The 22,084-nt window shown below is 36.7% G+C and overlaps 3 protein-coding genes across 4 annotated transcripts; 2 read left to right on the top strand and 1 right to left on the bottom strand.

Moving 5' to 3' along the window:
• Positions 1-7,557: 7,557 nt before the first annotated feature.
• Positions 7,558-9,014, bottom strand: LOC135202688 (uncharacterized). Its single transcript, XM_064232172.1, has 3 exons — positions 8,975-9,014; positions 8,346-8,493; positions 7,558-7,857 (listed from the first exon to the last, which is right to left on the bottom strand). Exons 1-3 carry the CDS (start codon positions 8,984-8,986, stop codon positions 7,712-7,714), a joined length of 306 nt encoding a protein of 101 aa, XP_064088242.1. The 5' UTR covers positions 8,987-9,014; the 3' UTR covers positions 7,558-7,711.
• A 7,391-nt stretch (positions 9,015-16,405) lies between these two features.
• LOC135202686 (uncharacterized) lies at positions 16,406-17,689 on the top strand. 2 transcript variants are annotated; one of them, XR_010311786.1, is made up of 3 exons: positions 16,406-16,656; positions 16,913-17,000; positions 17,173-17,299. XR_010311786.1 is itself a non-coding variant. In XM_064232171.1 (3 exons), the coding sequence occupies exons 1-3, from the start codon at positions 16,498-16,500 to the stop codon at positions 17,494-17,496; spliced, it is 441 nt and encodes a 146-aa protein (XP_064088241.1). In that variant the 5' UTR covers positions 16,415-16,497; the 3' UTR covers positions 17,497-17,689. The 2 variants fall into 2 exon arrangements, 1 of the variants encoding a protein (XP_064088241.1); XM_064232171.1 differs by lacking the exon at positions 17,173-17,299 and adding an exon at positions 17,303-17,689 and having other exon boundaries at positions 16,415-16,656.
• Positions 17,690-20,237: 2,548 nt separating this feature from the next.
• LOC135202684 (uncharacterized) lies at positions 20,238-21,344 on the top strand. Its single transcript, XM_064232170.1, has 3 exons — positions 20,238-20,292; positions 20,551-20,644; positions 20,983-21,344. The coding sequence occupies exons 1-3, from the start codon at positions 20,281-20,283 to the stop codon at positions 21,183-21,185; spliced, it is 309 nt and encodes a 102-aa protein (XP_064088240.1). The 5' UTR covers positions 20,238-20,280; the 3' UTR covers positions 21,186-21,344.
• Positions 21,345-22,084: the final 740 nt, after the last annotated feature.

The raw sequence follows: 22,084 nt of genomic DNA, 5'->3' as shown, positions 1-22,084 counted from the left end.
TACGGTCAAATAGAGCCTTGTTTTCAATAACGAAAATTAAAATAAAATACGCTGTATTTTATTAGAAATAATTTGTCTCTACTGTTCAACATGCACATTATTTATTTTTTACATTTTCATTCAAATGAATAAATCATAATTATCCTATCCTAAAATTCCTGAACCTTTAACTCAACGCGAAACAACTTGTTCATATCTTTTTAGGCTTTTCAATTCTTTCCTAATCCCTCAAGAAGAAAAACAACAAAAACAAAGTAGTTTGTAGGCTTACTCCCTGTGTAAGCGATATTCTTTAAGATTATTTTTTTAGTAGGAGTCTCGACCATCCAATTTCACCCAGGGGCAAGACTCGCATGAAAGCTGACCTCGATGCCCTTGGAACCTTCCTTTCGTGCGACTCATGACAGGGGTGGGGAATGAGACAACAAGCCCAACGGCCCTGTTCCCTAGGGGAAGAAGTCTTTCTTCGCCTGAGGGAGGACACGAACTCTCACCCTGTGTTATCAAGATTGTCCGCTAAAACATTAATAAATATCAACTTCCAAGAGTTGTTTTCCTCAAATGGTGTGAAAGGTTCTGAGAAAATCATTTCAATGTGGGAGAATCATTTCAGTTGTTTCTGATTTTAATTTGAGTTTTAAATTCCCAAAAGATGTCAGTCATTGTACCGTGGTCTACGTAAAGGCAGCTAACTGTATTTGAAAACCATTTAACATTCTTTCAATGAATTATATTTAATGGTCTTGCAATCAACAAATTAAAACTTTTTTTTACTTTGAAATGTCAGGTTCCATCTTGTTATTTTTCATGAATAATATCTTGTGTAATAATAAATGAAATTTAATTAAAAATGACTTCTATACTTTATTACAGTAGAAAATGATCACGAAATAGTGTAATTTATTTTGGAATAACGGCATTTTTCATATGCTAAGTGTTACGGCCTCTGAGATCTCAGAGACAATGTTTACGGTGTCGAATATCGTGGAAAGGGTCGACACAATGTTACGGCCTCTGAGTGAGGTCCGCTTCAGGTTCGATATGAAATAATAAAAAAAAATATTTTTCAATACCAACAGTTGAAACTGGGGATACGAATATAGAAAGAAACACTAACACAACAAAGGTTTATTTACAAGCTTACTAACAAAGGTAAATGCAGAATTGTATCTCCTATTTACATAAAAAGATAGAATCTTACACTGCATAACTGGGGGAACAGTGAGGCAATTCAAATACTTGCTAGGCAATTTGGCAATTCGATGCGCTGGCTTCATAAATGTAGAGCGGCAATTGCAGTCGTCTCTTGACTCCGTATTGCAGAAACTAGTCTACTTGAAAGGCAGGAACTCCCCAAAACCTGTAGCAGGACCTTTTCTTCTCTGAAGTCTGCTCGACGTCGAAAAAACACGGCCGTCCACTCCTGAAGACGACTAGACCAATATCCCACCAACTCTCGAACAACTCTTCTTTTGATTGATACTTCGTCGGTTCCTTCGTCTCCAGTCTCTCTCTGACGATCACTGCTGCTGATCTCTCACTGATAATCTGATCTGTGGCTCTTACTGAGGATATCTCTCTGTGATTAACTGGTGATCTCTCTCTTTTACGATCTCTTCCTTCTGACGATCACTGCTCTCCAAAGTTCGTTCGTCGTATTTATACGGCACTCTGGGGGCGGAACCTACGGCGAACGTCACAGACTCCCGAGTTTACTAGGACTCCCTAGATGAATCTAGACGAGGTATTTCATCAGAAAACGCGGCATTTCTCATGTCACATTGGCGCGTTTTTGCGCTCCACAACACGCCCGACGATTCCAGAACAGCCGCGAGAAACAGGTACAGGCGCCTCCAACACGGGCGCGAAAACCTCCTTACTGCCGAACTTCTCGAAAATGCGTTCTCCTTTCCTCTATCTTCCTTTGCTATGAAGCAATTACCATCACACTAAGATACCGTATTTATTTATAAGCTTAGAGTGACCCACTATGAAACAAGGAATGAGTAAAGAATTTAATTATTTATTGCTGAAGTCAATTTTAAAGTATTAGTAGGATTCAGAGGGTTAAGACACCTCTGTCACCATGTGCAAGAATAGAAAGAGACATTTCAAAACCTCCAAAGATTTTATTTGGAAATTTATTTCATTATAAGTTTGGATATCAAAACATTATTTCTTAATTAATTTACTTCTGATAATCTGAGAATAATAAATAAACCGTTATGTGATTTGACAGAATAAAAAAAATTCTAAATCGTTAAGACTACTGCATTTTCAGTAGGTACTTACGCAAGGAACTTTATTCATGACGAATCTTGTAGGGTAAAAAGACCTTGCAAATATCCTTCAGGAGAATGAATCCTTCTTGTGACAGAATTCTTATTGGGAAAGAATCCCACTGACGAAATAATCTTTCTAAAATAAGAATCTTCATTAGAAAAGAATCCTGCTCAGCAGAAATCCTTCTGGTTGGGAATCCAATGGAGCGAAGGGTCCTTTTGTGGAAAGAATCCTTCTGAGGAATGGAATCCGGCTAGGCAAAAAATTCTTCGGGGTGGGAATCCTCTTCAGGGAAGAATCCTTGTGCGGAAAGAATCCTTCTGAGGAATGGAATCCTTCTATGCAAGAAATCCTTCTCGGTGAGAATCCTATTGAGGGAAGAATCTTTCTGAGGAAAGGAATCCTTCTATACAAAAAAATCCTTCTAGATGTGAATCCTTTGGCAGGCAGAGTCCTTCTGTGGAAAGAATTCCTCTGAAATAAGGAATCCTGTCGAGCAAGGCGTCCTCCTAGGTGGGAATCCTTTGGAGGGAAGAACCCTTCTGTGGAAAGAATTCTCCTGAGAGAGAGAGAGAGAGAGAGAGAGAGAGAGAGAGAGAGAGAGAGAGAGAGAAAAGGCTATATTCGTGGGTTCCAAGGGATGACCTCAGGGCAAGGTTCGCTCCAAAAACCTATTCGTCAGCTGTCGTTGGCACTTAGGAGTATGTGCAAGGGTAAGCCAAACGTTAGACCAGTCCATATCCATGGCGAAGAGGAAGCCCGTGGCCAAGCCCCAAGTCTTTGTACAACAAATCACAGACCAATTAGGAGCGAGAGGCGTGGTCACTCCTCCCTCTATTTCAAGGTTCGAATCACCGTATAAATATTGGATGTCCTGAGAATTCGAGCGTCAGTTACCTCGAGAGGAACACAATCCACATATACATTCATCATGCGTTGTATGGTAAGTCCTCATCCGCTTGAGGGAAATTAATACTACTACTACTACTACTACTAGTAGTAGTAGTAGTAGTATAATTATTATGTACAGTGACTGCTCATCATCGTAATATCGCATTGCACAACAAGAAGTTTTATTTGAACAAGTTGGGAAGGTAAATCATTGTTATCATGACAATTGATAGATAAACTGAAATGTATCTACTTAAACCTGTATGTGTAAAATTAGATACTGCCTAATCTTCGCCTTTAAAGCAAAAGTAATACAGAAATATCACTTAAGTAAATCGATATGCTATGTTAACGTTGATAATGTTTTTGAACTGGTTTATGTGAAAATACTGTAGCTCAGCCATTATGTTATTATAAAATTACAGATGATAACATTTGGAAAATATAATAAAGTCCATTAGATTTCAGAATTAACGGATGATACGAAAATTCACAAAGCTTAGACATTTGGCAAAGTGATAATGCAACAACTTATATATTGAAGATAAAAGAGATAAAGCATCATATTATCTTTCCTCCTTTATGAAATCCCTATCAACAGCAAAAATCCATTGTTGAAAATCATATTTTCAGCATAATTCTTCTCGAAAAAATTGATTTTCATATCTCACTTATTAAAAACAAAAAATGATAATTTTGGAAAGAATCTTAAAATCATATTTTCAGCATAATTGCTCTTGAAAAAATTGATTTTCATATTACATTTTTTGAAAAAGTATAATGATAATTTTGGAATGATTCTTCTGCAGGTCTTCTTGTGCCTTTTAGCTGTGGCCCTCGCCCTTCCTGTAGCAGAACCTGAGGCGGATCCTCAGTTCCTGCTTCCTCACTCCCTGAACTACTTCAACCCCTTCGTCCACTCCATCAACGCCGGCGATTCCCACCTCTATTCCTACCGTGAGTATAACGAGGTTAAAGGTCAACCCCATTGAATTCCCGTGAGATAAAGGAACTTTTCGCTTTCTCTAACCTTAAGATTCTGACTGACTTCAGCTATAGTAGATTCACATCAACCGTGCATCTGATGTCTAGGCCAGGCACTTACGACGCTCCTGATTGGCTGTTGATAAGCCAATCATAGGGCTGGAAACTCAGCCTCTCTCGAGAGTTCACATGGGTAGGATCTATGTTCCACCTCTCCCTCAGGATAGGTGGAACATACGTCCTGTGTATGTGAACTCTCTCGAGAGACTGAGAGTTTCCAGCCCAGTGATTGGCTTATCAACAGCCAATCAGGAGCGTCGCAAGAGATAGGCTTTGACATCAGATGTACGGTTGATGTGAATCTACGATAGGAACTCCGAAATAGAATATACAAGGGCTGAGACCCATGAGGTCAATCCGCGTTGAAAGTAAAATTGAGAGTAAGAGGTTCAAAAGGTGTAACAGGAGGAAAACGTCGCAGTTCCACAGCGAAACAGGTGTTAAAAGATGGTGAAAAGTAAGACGGCAGAAAGAATATGAAAGGAGGTACAGTAAAAGGAATGAAAGGGGTTGCAGTTAGGGGCCGAAAGGATGGTGCAAAGAACTTTAAGTAAATAAGTAATTAGATTAATTTGTACTTTGATCCATTTAACATATATTTTTCTCTGTCACACAAATATATATATATATATATATATAAATTTTAAATAATATACCTAACCTTATTTCTCCAGCATACGGGCACCACCTCGCATACGGCCACAGGTACCCACTCGCTTATGGTCATGGGTATCCCCTCACCCCCGGCTATGGAGCAGCCTATCCCCTGGGATACCCTTACTCGTACCCAGTTGTTAAGACAGCCGCTACTGAGGAATAGACACCTGGAATTGTCATGGAATCCGCCGATCGGAGAAGTTTTAGGGAAAGACTGAATTGATCTGGTCATCTGTAATTACGCTGAATTTCCTTCTTTTTTGTATATTTTTATGAAATACATAAACACAAATGAAACTATTTTGTGTCATTTATTTTCACCTGGTGGTGGTCAGGCCATAAAATTTGGACATAATCAATCGAACACTGGTGTTTTTTCTGACTATAAAGATTAAGAAATACCTGATCTTCATAATTCATTATTATATTTCAAAGGATCAGTGTTACTTCTATGTTCATTTTCTGTATTTCCATTGGTCGTGTTTTGTTTGTTTGGTGTTTTTTTACGTTGCGTGGAACCGTTATAGTTATTCGGCAACGGGGCCAACGGTTTTACGTGACTTCCGAACCACGTCGAGAGAGTGAACTTCCGTCACCAGAAATACACATCTCTCATTCCTCAATGGAATGCCCGAGAATCAAACTCGCGGTCACCGAGGTGGCACGCCAACACCATACCGACCACGCCACTGAGGTGCTCGCGCACATTGTTCGTTTTATTTAATTTTTTTTGCACCATTTTCAAGAACATAGAAGTAGATTCACTAAGCTAATTGCATGAGAGTGCAAAAGTGATAAAAAGAATAATAAATCAAATAATATATTCGACCAGAAGTCAAACGTAACTGAAAGCTATTATATATGAAAATATTGCTAAAGGATTGACAAATATTAAGAAAAAAATAATTATCTTGCTGGAGGAAAGAATCCTTGATGAACAAGAATCCTTCAAGCATACGAATCATTCTTAGGAAAAGTTCTTCAAAAAGAATCACTTTGATGAAACAAGTCTTCTCAAGGAAGGTTCTCCATTAGGAAAAGAATCCTGTAGGCAAAGTTCGTTCTGGATGGGAATCCTTTGGTGGGAAGAATCCTTCTTAGAGAGAGAGAGAGAGAGAGAGAGAGAGAGAGAGAGAGAGAGAGAGAGACTCAATGAAAAAGGTGACAAAGGAGATGAGAATCCTTCTGTGAGAGAGAGAGAGAGAGAGAGAGAGAGAGAGATGAGAGAGGAGAGAGAGAGAGAGGACTAATGAAAAAGGTGACAAAGGAGATGGGAATCCTTCTGTGAGAGAGAGAGAGAGAGAGAGAGAGAGAGAGAGAGAGGAGAGAGAGAGAGAGAGAGAGAGAAGACTAAATGAAAAAGGTTACGGATATCTGAAGGTGAAGTCAAGTGTAGTATTCCTATATTTTAAGAGAGAACTTCATGGCAAGGTCCACTCTTAAAACCAATTCTTCAGCCGTCTTTGGGACATAGGGGCATGAGGAAGGGCAAGCCCAAGGATAGCCCAGTCCATGCCCATGGTGAAGTGGAAGCACATGGGTATCGATGCCCATAAACTAGAAAAACGGAAATAGATACACCATTCAAGTAATATGGCAAAACTCCAAAAAAGGGACTATAGTAGCATTACTTTTTTTTGTTTAGAACAAAAGTACTTTTGCTTTATGAAAAGGATTAGAGAGAGAGAAAAAGTGATGATTTTCTTTTAAGAAAAGGCTTCAGAACATACACGGAGAGGGGATAAAGAGCACGGAATAATCTATTGCATATATCAAAGCATAAACGAATGCTGGTCAGTCGACAACCTTGCTGTACTTATGGCAGGGATAGCTGTGGGAACCATCACCTTGGATCGAGTGGATGGACGAGTTGAAGGGAAAGAAAACAGCGAATTCATTAATAAACATAAATAACAAAGTAAAATGGACATGAAAAATAATTAACTATGAAATAAGCCCAGGGAAAAGTGGGGTCCCTCTAAGTCTACTAATCTATCACATTTTTTTTTTTTTACTTTTAGGATATGACGAGGCACCTTCTCAGTTTGCAGCTGACCTGACCTCAAAGAATACAGGCAAGACCATTCTTTGTAATTAAGGAAGCTGAAGCTGGAAGTCTTGCCAATCTCTATAAAGGAAAGAATGAAGCAGCCTAAAAAAAAAAAAAAAAAAAAAGTCTCATCTCATTTTTTATTCCACAAAAAACACCAAAAGTTTAGAAAGGATTTTCTTTCTTTTTATAGATTTCTTAGTTTTTTTGGGAATTTTTTTTCATCTAGTTTACGTTACCTTTACACCTTTCTTTGGCAGTTATAAGAATTTAAGAATAATTTATTGTCATTAATAGTTTTTTGTTATGTTTTTGTCTTTACTAACTTTTAGTTAAATTTTATTTCTGGTCAAAATATATTGATTCTTTATTTGTTACTTTTCTTTCTCTCATTCAACCTGCATAGTTAATCTACTCTTGTGTTCTTGATACTGGTGTGTGAAATTAAAGAAAACGAAAAATTTAAAAGGGAGAAACAAATAAACGTACAGGTACCTCCAAAAAAATTCATAAACAAAAAAAGCAATTTGATGAGGTATTCCGTTCCATCCCAATCAACAATGTAGTCAGAAAAAACAAATAGATTAATTGATTGTGTGGAATTTTTATGGCGTTACAACAGGGGACCAGAAATGACATAACATCAGTTTCATTTGAGTGAGTTTATGGAATTCATAACAGAAATATACAAAAGAAGACTATTCAGATTAATTACAGATGAACAAAGGACTTAAATCTTTTTCTAAGCATCCTCCATTCCATGGATTCCATAACGATTCCAGGTGTCTATTCCTCAGTGGCGGGTTTCTTAACAACTGGGTATGAGTAAGGGTACCCCAAGGGATAGGCTGCTCCATACCCGGGAGTGAGGGGATACCCGTGACCATAAGCGAGTGGGTATCTGTGGCCGTATGCGAGGTGATGCCCGTATGCTGGAAAAATTAGATTAGAAATATCATTAAAAGTTGAAAAGTCGTGTTATATATATATATATATATATATATATATATATATATTATATATATATATCTATATATATATATGTTATTTTATAGAAAAAGGGAATTATCTGCGAAACATATCAAAGTAAAACTCAATACTAATTAACCCTTTAAGAATCTAGTTGTGTCAAATGTTAAGAGTACATTGCTTTGCCTAACCCGAATCAAAATCATTATTAGGGTACCCTCTGGGGATTCTGGAGTGATCTTAAGGCCATGCTTGGTTGAGAAACCCTCCTAAGATGTTTCCCAGAGGACACCAGTGGGCACTGTCCTACAGAGCCAGTCTTTTCCTATCCATTGCTCAAATACCTAGGTCTCAGGTCTCACTGAAGCGCTATCCTACTACGCTTCTAGCTGAAGCCAGACGACTCTCATAGGAATCCAATTGGGTTAACATTTAACCTTGCTATACTCACGGTAGGAATACAGGTGTGAATCCCCAGCGTTGATGGAGTGGACGAAGGGGTTGAAGTAGTTCAAGGAATGAGGCAGGAGGAACTGAGGATCTGCCTCAGGTTCTGCTACAGGCAAGGCGAGGGCCACAGCCAACAGGCACAAGAACACCTGGACGAAAGAATAATAATGGAAATAAATCACAGTTTAGAGACGGGCTAGTTGCCGGGTGATCGAAGTTTTAGCCTAAAAGGTCAGTTAATCAGATATCTATGACGTTGATGTATAATCATATAAGTCATCATAACAGTAGTAGAAACTTTGAACACGATAGATCAAATACTTCAGCTGCAGTCTCTAGAAGTGATTATTATCTTTAATTGTTGATATCGTTCATAGTTACTCAGCAATATTCTATTTGATTTGACCTAAGTGAAGGAGGCTTCAGATAAGGTAATGGTGAAGGGTATTTTCATCACAGTCTAGTCTTCTCTCCATAATATTTTTACTGTTTGCAACTTTGCAGTAGCCGTAGTAATGGTAGTAAACTCTTGGGAAATGTTGACTTTGTGATTCCAGGGAAGGAAACGAATATCCATTTCAGAACAGAGCACTTTGCCTGTTATTTACTGACTGATTTACCCCTACTTACCGTAACCTTCATGTTGTATAGATGAACAGGGCCGCTCTCCTTTTGCCGACTGACGAAGAATCACTCGGATTATTCGATATTTATAAGACGTCGGAGCCTTGGGATGAGAGGGCGTGAGAACGGAGCCGCTCCCACGCGATTTTCTAAGGACATTGTATGGAATGTGAATCATCACGTACGTAGGTTAATAAGGCCTTTATTCATCAATGCTTGGTTCCGTTGGTTGTCTCGTTTTTCTCGTTGTGCATAATTACGTGGGTTCCAGGACGGGTTACGTAACGTAACAAGACGCCTCATTTTCGGCAATTATCACCACCAAAAGTCTGGACAAAGATGAACGCTTGATTTATTGAGGTAATAATTTTGTACTACTCCAAAATGCGTAGTGTCAGTTCGCAAGAGGCTAAGAAGATAACTATATCATTTTACACAGACCAAGATTATGTTTTGTTTTGTTTTTGTTTATATGGTGATGGAAGTTCAGTCTCGACGTGGTTCGGAAGTCACGTCAAGCCGTTCTTTGTTTGCATGGTGTTTTTACGTTGCATGGAACCAGTGGTTATTCAGCAACGGGACCAACGGCTTTACGTGACTTCCGAACCACGTCGAGATTGAACTTCTATCACCAGAAATACACATCTCTGACCCCTCAATGGCTTGTCGAGATCGAACTCGCGGTCACCGAGGTGGCAGGTAAAGACCATACCAACCACCCCACTGAGGCGCTCGTAAAGCCGTTGGTCCCGTTGCTGAATAACCCCTGGTTCCATGCAAGTAAAAAAAAAAAAAAAAAAAAAAAAAAAAAAAAAAAAAAAAAAAAAAAAAACAACAAAAAAAAAAAAAATAAAAAAAAAAAAAAAAAAAAAAAAAAAAAAAAAAAAAAAAAAAAAAAAAAAAAAAAAAAAAAAAAAAAAAAAAAAAACAGAGGATTACGGTCTGGAATCTTCTTCAAGACTCACAGATCCGACAATGCGAGCAACCTGCGAGAATTGTCCTTCATAGGACTTTAGTGAAATCCTTCTTGGTTATTTGGAGCGCTAATAAGCTAATAAATATTATGTTTATTACAATTATAGTTAACATTTTTGTTGTTGTAATCATTACTGTCATTACCAGTGTTTTCACAGTTTGCGTATATTTCTTCATTTTCATTCATTGCATTATTATCATTAATATTTTATTACTATTGTTGTTGCCTTTATCAGCAACAAACAAATCTCACCTGACAGTCTCAATAATGCAGACAGTCTCTGCTAGGATGTGCATATTGACTGACTGACTGATTGATTTTAGAAAACTGGCGTCACCACAACTATTCATCAGCGCTCCATTCCAGGGAATTCGATTCTTGAAATTAGAAACGAGATAAAGTGACCAAACAAATTCTGTAACTGTCATGATTGCATAAATGACACAGATTGGCTTTATGGAAATGTTAATTTAATAGTATATGTTTTTTTTACAGCATCACAGCTACTACGTATACGAGAAACAGCAATGCTGTACCAGATTTAAGTTTTGAAATTACTTATGAGTTTAGAAACGTGAGAGCGTAGTCCCGATTGGAGGGATTTTGGGATATGATCACCCAAGTTTCTTTTAACTAATTTTTTTATTGATTGACTTCTGTGTGTGTGTGTGTGTCATTTACAATGTAAATCATATCACTGCTGTCATCTCAGTTAGCGCAGCATATGTTATAAAAGGAACATGATTGTGCATAACTTTTATTTATGACTCGTAAAAACCGGTGCTTCGCCCACATTAACCAACGTTACCACAACATTTAAAAAGGTGCGGTTTTGTCCCTGTTGGTTGGGCAGAGTCCTAAAGGCGATACCAGGCTCTCCTGTTCCCTCACACACCGTATCACACGTAGGAAAAATGGCCCTTAGTGTAAACCAACTCACTGACAGGGGTTGCGGTTACAAGGGCCAGGCTGGCATACTAGCAGCTTAGTGTAAACCAACTCACTGACCAGGGTTGCGATTACGAGGGCCAGGTGCATGACGAATTCTTTGTCCGAGGACTCTTCCCCAATTCCAAGGTCACTCTTCAAAGTATAAAGGTCGGTTCCTCGAAGTATTTGGGCGTCAGTTATTCCGAGGAAGCGCTTCTCGATCACTCACCCTCTAATTCACTCACGCGATCGTCATGAAGGTTGTGGTGAGTAGAATCTCTGAACATCCTTAGTTTTCTAGCACACTGAACTCGATATTGTGATGAAAACTACATATGAGAAGGAGAGAAGAGAGAGAAGAGAGAGAGAGAGAGAGAGAGAGAGAGAGAGAGAGGAATGGAATGGAATATAGAAATTAGGCCAAAGGCCAAGCACTGGGACCTGTGAGGTCATTCAACGCTGGAAATTGAGAGTAGGTGGGTTTGAAAGGTGTAACAGGAGGAAAACCTCAAAGCAGTTGCGCTATGAAGTAATTGTTAGGAAAGGGTGGATAGCTAGAGGGAAGAAAGATAATATGAATGGAGGTACAGTAAAAGGAATGAAAGGGTTTGCAAAGAACCTTTAGCACTGCCTAGAGTGCACCCCATAAGGGGAGAGAGAGAGAGAGAGAGAGAGAGAGAGAGAGAGAGAGAGAGAGAGAGAGAGAGAGTTACAATCATATGACTGATATTTTTTTGTGATTTTCTTTGCAGACTATCTTATTTGTTTCGGCTGTGGCCACTGCAATGTCTTAAGCAAGTCTCGTCCCTTACACACACCGTAAGTTCCTTACTGTGAGAAGCAAAATTCTCTCTGTTCTTTGTAAATCTCGGATTATCCCTTAAAAGCGACTTTAGTGGCTTATGAATTTAAATCTAATTTCATTAAGCCTAACATTTATCTAAAAAAAATCTTCGCTGGCACTATTTTCTTTTCATCTGTAAATACTTTGTTTCTTTCTGAAATACTATTGTAAAAAAATACATCTTCAGGTGTTGTTATATTTTACACAGCTATGGTTTACTCCAGCTGTGTTACACCTCGGAACACTAGAAGATTCATTCTTTTACAAAGCAATAATTTACGAGAAAACAAAGAATTTACAGGTAGAAGGAAATAGTTTTCCTCATCTCTTTCCTAAACGTTATTTTTACTTATTTATTTATTTTTTATTCTGAAATATGAAAAAAAAATTCGCTATCTATTTTACCTTCTGCTTTCACAGCCTAAGAATTCCCACTCATCCACAACCTAGGTCTAAAAAAAAAAAAAAGTCCCAATCCTCTTTCTTTTCAGCCAATGTCTCCTAGGTTACTGGATAGCTTCCCTATTCCTAATAGGCCTATGTCTTTTTCTGCTTCCACAGCCTACGGATTCCCACTCATCCACAACCTGGGCCTACCCCTGACCTACAGCAATCGATTCCCACTCACCTACGGCCACGACCTCCCTCTCACCTACAGCAATAGATTCCCACTCCCTTACAACCAGGGACTCGGGTACCCCTTCGGCCCTAACTTCTACCCAAGAGGGGTACCAGCAGCAGCAGCTGCAGGTGCCCAAGATTAAGAAGCATACTTAAGGCTGATCTGTTTATGATTACCGAAATGCCTGTGATTATTGTAAAGTAAGACTAAAAAAAATTTATTTTCAACTGTAAATAAAATAACGAAACGGAAAAATAATAAACTTGATCTTTCTAAATATTTCCGGCAATTTAAATTAAGGAAATGGGATGATGTATATTAAGATATAAGAATAATTTACAGAATGAAAATACGAATAATAGAAATAATAAAAAGAATAATAAATGAACAAGCAAAAATAGAAAAAATAATTAAAATTAAGTGGAAGTGGCCTACTTGTGCACTTCTTAACAATGAAGGAATGTTGAAGTGCTCCAGAGTGCCACTTCTTACAGGGGTGCAGGAATGCACTTCTTAAGAATAAAAACTTCACATGGTCCAGAACTGCACTTCTCCAAAATGAGGAAATTTCTGAATGACCCAAAATCGCATTTCTAAAAGTGAGGAAACTTTAGAGTGCTCTAGGGTTGAACTTTTTAAAAATTAAAAAGCTTAGAAGTACTCCAGGACTTCACTTCTGAAAACCGAAGAAACAAAGAAGTGCTTCAAAAATGGGAAAAAGTTGCAGTTCTTAACAATAAAAAAACTGAAGTGGTATTAGAACCGGTATTGCACTTGTTGAAAAAACGAATAAGTGCAGAAGTGGTATGAAAACCAGTTTTGCACTTCTTAAAGATGAATGAGTGTTTTAGTGGTATGGGAGCCAGTATTGCACTGCTTCAAAATTAAAAAGTGCTAAAATGGTATTAAAACCAGCATTGCACTTCCTAAAAATGAAGAAGTGCTGAAGTTGTATTAGAACCAGTATTGAACTTCTTAATAATGAATTAGTGCCGAAGCGGTATTGAAGCCAGTTTCGCATTTTTTTAAAATGGAAAAAAGTTCTGAAATGATATTAGAACCAGTGTTACTGTGATCCTTTCGTGCATCATGTATTTCGAAATATTTAAAAAGCATAATTTAATTTATTCCCTTATTAACCACTGAGTTATTAATATGCATACAAATAACCATATATTCTCTTTAAAAAAAATACCCTGTAAGATTGATTTGCATTAAACAAAATGTTACATAAAAGAATCACCCATCTTAAATCTGCAGATATCTAAAATATAAGAAAGTCAAATACAACTTCAGTATAACAAATGATTTACCGTTATTGAATGATCAGAAAATCATATGCATATCAATAAATAAGTAAACATTATCTTTGAAAAGTGAAATGTTGATTTATAACGAGAAATCAATGATTCAAATACATTAAACAAAACATTAAAAATATTACATGTAACAAAACAGTATTATAAACAAATAAAAATCAATCTATCTATACATTTCTTCCAACACACGCGTTTACACAAGAAAAAATATACATATGTATATACATATGTATGTACGTTTATACACTGTTCACACAAACACACACACACACTTATATATATATATATATATATATATATATATATATATATATATATATATATATATATAGATCTGTGTGTGTGTGGACTGTATATATATATATACATATATATATATATATATATATATATATATATATATACAGATATATGTATGTGTTATATATATATTTATATATATATATATATATATATATATATTATGATATATATATATTATATATATATGTATATTATATACATATATATGATATATATATATATATATATATATATATATACATATATATATATAATATACTGATATATATAAAATATATATATATATATATATATATATGATTTGAAATAATAATTAGATCGTATTATGAAATGGGTTCTATCAGAAGAGAGTAAGTTCTTCAGGTAGTTCTTAAAGAAGGAAAAAACCGTGAAGATACCGAATCTATAGACACGCATAGGCCTAGCTTTTGGTGATTTTGGCCTACTTTCTTCTCTGTGTTACAATTCAAGGTGATTCAATAACTTTCACAATATACAAAGTATTTTTATATATTCATAAATCTATCTTGAGAAATTATTTCTATGAATTTGAAATTAAGTTGTACTTAGGCATAAGTTTTCCTGACTTTAGTTCGAAGACGTAGGCTCAAGCTAGGCTAACAAAATAAATTTTCTTAGACATTAATCTAATGCAACTTATCGTCCGATGAAAACTTAAATGATAGCGTTCCATGATAGCTAAAATCAAACCAGGATTTATTACGTAGAATGAATAATCCATTCTTTAAAACTTGGATTGGTTTTTACGATTTCTTTCGTCGTCCTGAATAATACTCTCGCCAAGTGAGACGTTTCGTTAGTTCGTTGAAGTTTAATCACTTCAACGCTGCCTTGACAAGTCTAAAACTGTAAAACAGATGTCAAACACAATATCCTCCAGGCTAACCTAGGTCTAGGTAGGGGTGAGGGGGGGGGGGGCGGGATGGGATAGGGAGAGTTCCCTTGGAAGGAAGATAGAGGGTTTTGGAACGGGGAATTAGGGTTGTGGTAGGGGGGGGGGGGGGATGTGAAAGGATAATATTAGGGAGATGAATAAAGACTGGGACACCCATTTGTCTTGAAGTGCTAAAAGTAGTCCTTGTGGTGTTGTTGTATTGTGGACAATTTAATTTCGTTGTGTAGTTGTGTGATGGAGGCGGCAAACAGGGCTTGGTAAGGCATTTAAATTGTGTTATCAGGTCTCCAATATTGGATCGTCTCCCCTCGCTCCCCTGCTTCAGGGGGAGAGGGAGGGGGGGTGGACTCACAGGCTTACGTACTGCAAGAAATCCTTAGTGAATGAAAAAATACGACAGGTGTCATTATGCGTAACAGGTTTAAGTTGTAAAGACGAGGGTGTTGATACAACACCTCTGAATCTTTGGTCTTTGCAATTTTAATAACGAACAAATCTTTTCTTTTTACTCTGTACGATATGGCATGTATAAGAATAATGATGTCATATTGCAAAATCTAAATTGCCACTGCTCTTATAAGCAACAAATACGCTGAAAATATGCGACAGATTAATAGAAGGCTGTTATATAGGCCTAGTTAGTGACACCGATCTGCCTAGCACAATATTATGGGTAAATAAACTTCAATATACTTTGCTAACCTGTGATATGTTACTCCACTTCCTCTTGAAGAATTCTCGTGTCCATTGTTGATATTGGAAGCAGCACGACTTATTAATATCACGATAATAACGAAAACAAGTCGATGAGCATAGCAAACGAGCATTAGCAAGACTGGCTACAAACAGCACCGACCTGGTGGGTGTACACGTCTCCCTATATACAAAAACTGTTGTTATCACTAAAACTAAACATAATTTATTCCTAATTTGTGCTACAAGTATTTAAAATAAACGGAACGTCATGTTATATCGTCGTAATTTGCGGTGCGTCGGAGCAGTTAACCACCTCCCCGCCAACCGATAGGGTGCGGTTACTACGAATGAGTTCGGATGAACGCTTCGTCAGAACCGGAATATTTCTTCAACGCAGTTGAGATTCTCGGATAAAATTACAATAAAAAGGTATGCTGCTTTTGTAAAATATACTGTGATCGATTTACGTAGCGATAACTAAGATATCTGTGCTTTATATGAACAAAATTTAAGAAGCAATCGCAGGAAACGCTTCATAGATAAAAAGATTCCCAGTTACGAACGCACAGATGAACAATAGTTATTAAATTATTAATTTTGTAAGTTATTCCACGGTATCGCTTTCTTGCGTGCTTCTAATTAATAATAATAATAATAATAATAATAATAATAATATAATAATAATAATAATAATAATAATAATAATAATAAGTGAGCAGCTTAATAATAATGATAATCTGACGTACAGTATAGAAAAAAAAAACATTATCAAACACATGCATTAGAATATTAAATGTGTGAAAAGGGCATTTGTCCCAACTCTCTCTTCTCTCTCTCATGGAGATGAGTCTGCAAGTCCTGACAAAGGAGATGGTCAGTATCATCCTTTGGAATTTCATCTTTGTCCTGAATAACTACCTTTAATGGTCAATTATCACAAAGAAGAGGCGTGTCCGTTGGGATCCTTCCACTCCAAGGCTGTTTTTCTGTATAAATGGCGGTTCTTCGAATGGTTTGTCGTCAGTATTCCGAAGAGGGACCTCAGCTGCTCACTCACTCACTCATTCATCATGAAGGTTGCTGTAAGTTGTGACAAATTCAAATATTTAAAGAGATCGACCAGAATGGGTAACTTAGTAGCTTACAATATCTAATGCGTTCTTCACGAGTATTCCTAGTAGTACTATTGTAGACGGTTTTTGTTTGATCTGTTGCAGCGTTTCTATTGTAATCATAATTTGATATTCTTGATGATTTGTGATTATCAATATAATTAAATCCTATTCATTATGTTACACATATAACAGTTACTGATAGCTTTTCCGACGCTCTTTGCAGATTTTCCTGTGCATTTTGGCTGTTGCCTTGGCAGAACCTGAGGCCAACCCACAGTTGCTGGGCGGCCACCCTCTACACTACAGCCATCGTGAGTCCTAAATATTTATTGTTTATACTTTTTTTCATGAAGTATTTGGTTTTGTAAGAGCGAAGCAGTTTTCAAAAAGACTTCAAAGCCTCGTTCTTTGCACCATTGCCTTCTAGGTTACTGGATAGCGTCCTTATTCCTAATAGGCCTATGTGTTTTTCTGCTTTCACAGCCTACGGATTCCCACTCATCCACAACCTAGGCCTACAAAAAGAGTTCAAATCCTCTTTCTTTTCAGCTAATGACTTCTAAGTTACTGTATAGCTCCCTCATAGGCCTATGCCTTTTTTCTGCTTTCACAGCCTACGGATTCCCACTCATCCACAACCAGGGCCTACCCCTGACCTACAGCAATCGATTCCCACTCACCTACGGCCACGACCTCCCTCTCACCTACAGCAACAGATTCCCACTCCCTTACAACCAGGGACTTGGGTACCCCTTCGGTCCTAACTTCTACCCAAGAGGAGTACCAGCAGGAGGTGCCCAGGTTTAGGCAGTGCGGATAATTCACGGACAAAGATGTAATAAGCTGTATAATAACCTAAATTTAAAATACAACATTGTATTATAAAATTGATGTGTATAATAGTGATGGGTGATTGTTCATGATCTCCAGTATTATTCCGAATATTACCACGCAATAGACCTGTCTTAAACTGTAAATAAAACGCAAAAATAAACATTAAGCAATATTTTTTAATGTTTTCCTAACATTTGGAAATAGATAAATGGAAAAATATTTAAAAAAAGGAAGAATCGTAACGGAATGAAGTTAAATTTAATATGAATAAGAATAAAACTTAAATTCTTATGAAAATTTAAAATATAATACAAACATATGAATAATAAGATTAGGAAAATAGAAAATATACAATAATGAAAAATATGAATAAATTTATAAAAATTGAAATAATGAAAAAATGACAATACTAATAATATACAACAGTAGAAACAAAAATACACTTATGGTAAAGTTTAAGTAAATAACATCATAACAGAAACTCTTCTGCAAAAATAAACAAATATTACAATTTACTTCTAGTTTGGCCTATAATAACTAAATAAAATGCAAAAAATACGTCAGTCTTGTAAAAAAAAAATGTAAAAAAAATTCACTTTTGCTTCACAGCATACATATAATGCTGTATGAGCTGTGGACCCTGAAGCTCTAAGCCACGGCCAGGTGGTGGCCTGTCCTATAGCGTTGCCAGACGCACGATCTTGGCTAAATTTAGCCTGAAATAAAATAAAAACTACTGAGGCAAGAGGGCTGCAATTTGGTATGTTTGATGATTGGAGGGTGGATGATCAGCATACCAATTTGCAGACATCTAGCCTTAGTAGTTTTTAAGATCTGAGGGCGGACAGGAAAAGTGCGGACGGGCAGACAAAGCCATCTCAGTTGTTTTCAGTTGTAGTAAACTAAACTCGGAGTTCCGAGTGACTTCCTTTAGGAGGAATGGGTTTTACGAAGTTTGTCTTTGTTATAATCAGCCTCTCTTATATTAACGTCCACCACCCCAAATCTGTTATTGCCACTCCTGGGGACCAATCCGTCCATTAAGGGTTAAAGTTTGCTGAGCAATAAACCGAACTGTAAGCGAGTACCGAACCTTCCCTGTAAAAACGGGATGCCACATCTTTAAAAACTAACAGTAGAATCTTCTTGAAAATAATCTCATTATGTTTCCCACGCCCAAATTTCTAACCAATATATTTTTGAACCAACCTAACCTAACCTAACCTGCCCTAAGGGCATGGAAAAATAAAGAAAAAACCGTTGCTCGTGCAATACTACAGTAGATTCACATCAACCGTGCATCTGATGTCTAGGCCAACCCCTTACGACTGCTCCTGATTGGCTGCTGATGAGCCAATCACAGGGCTGGAAACTCTCAGTCTCTCGGGAGAGTTCACGTAGGCAGTACGTATGTTCCATCTCTGCCGAGGGATACGCCTATGTGAACTCTCGAGAGAGACTGGAGAGTTCACATAGGCAAGATGTATGTTCCACCTCTGCTGAGTGATACGCCTATGTGAACTCTCTCTCTCGAGTTTCCAGCCCTGTGATTGGCTTATCAACAGCCAATCAGGAGCGTCGTAAGGGACTGGTCTAGACATCAGATGCACGGTTGATGCGAATCTACTATAGTACCTATATGGTGCTCTGACGGCTCACCAAACTATACATGGTACTAACATACAGTAAACATCTGTAATTACCGGCCATTTATGCTGGGACTCCTATTCTCTGTTAGAATTAACATCATCCTTGCTCTTATTGCAAAGTTGTATTGCAAGTATTTGAAATAAGAGTGACGTTATTATTCATCGTCTTTATTCGTGTTTCGTAAAAAAGAAAAAAAAAAGTTGCCATTAACCACATCTTTGACTTCCAGATGGGAGAGTGGGAACGAGTTCTGACAAATGCTTTGTCAAAACTGGATTAGTTTTTATTTCTATTTATTTTTAAAGAACTCGCAGGGATATCTTTGAAACAGATTGAAATAAAGAGGAATGGTGCTTTGTGGAAATACATAGAGGACTGATTTACCTAGGTATAACTATGATGGCGGCGCTTTATACAAAAGGAAATTACACAAGATGAAGAGGGTAAATAGCTATAATATCAGTAGACTTAAAAGCTCTCACATGGTCTTTTTATCTTGCAAACTTCTAAATAATAATAATAATAACAAACTTCTCAATAATAATAATAATAATAATAATAATAATAATAATAATAATAATAATAAATGGAAACGATAGTGATAATAATGAAAAGTATAACAAATACCAAAAAAAAATAAAATTAACTATAAAATTAACACGATATCACTTGTGAGCAGTTTCAATATAATAATAATAATAATAATAATAATAATAATAATAATAATAATAATAATAATAATAATAATAATAATAATAATAATAATAATAATATGACTTGCAGTAAAAGAGAAAAATGATTAACTTTTGTATTATAATATGAAATGTTTGAAAGGAGTAACTGTTTTCTCTCTTCTCTCTCTCTCTCTCTCTCTAACGACATGAATCTGCTATGCTCTGACAAAGAAGACGGACTATATAATCCTTTCGCATTTCATCTTTGTCCTGAATGATTACCTCTGACGGGCAATTATCACGAAGAAGGGGCGTGTCCACTGGAATCCTTCCCCTCCAAGGCTGGTTTTTCTGTATAAATGACGGTTCTTCGAATGGTTTGTCGTCAGTATATTCCGAGGAGGAACCTCAGCTACTCACTCACTCATTCATCATGAAGGTTGTTGTAAGTACTAATAGATTTAAATCTTCACAAAGATCGACCAGAATAGTTAACACAGTGGTAGGCCTATACATGATCCTATATGTTCGTCACTACTAGTACTATAGATGAACTTTGTTTATTCTATTGCAGTGTTTCTACAATTATATATATATTTTTTTTTAGATATTTTTGATAATTTCAAAATTAGTGTTGATATAAAATAGCTTTCAATTATGTTATTAATTAAGTTCATGCTTGTTTATCTGACCCCCATTGCAGATGTTCCTGTGCCTTTTGGCCGTTGCCTTGGCAGAACCTGAGCCCTACTACAACCCGCAGGTGCTGGCCGGTCACCCACTGCACTACAGCCATCGTGAGTCCTTCTGAGTATAACCTTTTTTATTCGTGAAATATTTTGAATTTTAAAATTGAATCAGTCTAGAAGTGAGTATATTTTGTGTAAAATCAGTAAAGATATCCCTCCATTTTTTATCTGCCAGTTTAATTTTGTTTTCAGGATAGATTTTGATTCTCTTTACTTAAATTATTATTAGCGATTCTAAATACATTCCTTCTCTCATAGCCTATGGATTCCCGCTCATCCACAACCTAGGCCTACAAAAAGAGTTCAAATCCTCGTTCTTTTCTGCTAATGTCTTTTAGGTCATATACATCTTCCTAATAGGCCTATGTCTTTTTCTGCTTTCACAGCCTACGGATTCCCACTCATCCACAACCAAGGATTACCCCTGACCTACAGCAATCGATTCCCACTCACCTACGGCCACGACCTCCCTCTCACCTACAGCAATAGATTCCCACTCCCTTACAACCAGGGACTCGGATATCCCTTCGGCCCTAACTTCTACCCAAGAGGAGTACCAGCAGCAGCATCAGCAGGTGCCCAAGATTAAGAGGCATGGAAAGTCTTTACCAATAATTCGACTTAATGATTTGGTCTCCAGGAAAGAAAGATTTAACAGCCTCTTTATTTCCATTCTGATCCAACAGGAGAAATATCAGAAAACCTTTGTAATATTATCTATCTTTTCCAATAAAAAGAAAAAAAATCATCTTAATTGAGTTTCAATTTTTTTTCCAACCCTTCTTACATTATTCCTCAAAGCCACAAGAATATTTTATATATTATATATATATATATATATATATATATATATATATATATATATATATAACAGTCCGTTTATTTAAATTCTGATCCAACAGGAAAACTATCAGAACAACTTTGTAATATTATCTTTCATTTCCAATAATAAAACAAATCATCTTAGTTGTTCCAAATTTATTTTTCATTCCTTCTTCCAAACTGAAAGTATAATGAAAAAATGGACAGAAATTATTTTATTGTTATCAGAACTCCATATCCCACAATATACAGGAACAATATGAAAATGAAATGGAATATAAAATCTAAGCCAACGGCCAAGCGCTGGGACCTATGAGGTCATTGAGGGCTGAAAGAGACATTGAGAATAAAGAAGGTTTTAAAGGTATAATTCAATCTAAAAGCAGTTGCACTATGGACTAAGTGTTAGGAGAGGGTGGATAGAAAGATGGAAGAAAGAATATGAACGGAGGTACCGTAAAAGAATGAAAGGGTTTTGTAGCTAGGGGCCGAGGTGATGTAGCAAAGAACCGTATGTAATGCCTACAGTGCAGAACGTGATGTGCACTGACGGTAATTCCCTCCTAAGGGGGAATGAAGATTAAGCTGGCTATGTGAAACATGAAGATAGATGAACATTATTATCCAGGGAATGTACGTAAAAAAAATATTTAAATTAATTCGCAT

The sequence above is a fragment of the Macrobrachium nipponense genome, chromosome 33, assembly GCF_015104395.2.
Source record: "Macrobrachium nipponense isolate FS-2020 chromosome 33, ASM1510439v2, whole genome shotgun sequence".
NCBI classification, from domain to species: Eukaryota; Metazoa; Arthropoda; class Malacostraca; order Decapoda; family Palaemonidae; genus Macrobrachium; species Macrobrachium nipponense.
This window is presented reverse-complemented; position numbering and strand designations above follow the sequence as displayed.

Coding starts and splice junctions, on each gene's coding strand:
- LOC135202688 (XM_064232172.1), bottom strand. Junction 7,858..8,345: donor TTCACACCTGTATTCCTACC/GTGAGTATAGCA, acceptor TAATTTTTCCAG/CATACGGGCATCACCTCGCA.
- LOC135202686 (XM_064232171.1), top strand. CDS start 16,498: ATGGTCAATTATCACAAAGAAGAGGCGTGTCCGTTGGGATCCTTCCAC. Junction 16,657..16,912: donor CATTCATCATGAAGGTTGCT/GTAAGTTGTGAC, acceptor CGCTCTTTGCAG/ATTTTCCTGTGCATTTTGGC. Junction 17,001..17,302: donor CCCTCTACACTACAGCCATC/GTGAGTCCTAAA, acceptor CTGCTTTCACAG/CCTACGGATTCCCACTCATC.
- LOC135202684 (XM_064232170.1), top strand. Junction 20,645..20,982: donor CCCACTGCACTACAGCCATC/GTGAGTCCTTCT, acceptor CTGCTTTCACAG/CCTACGGATTCCCACTCATC.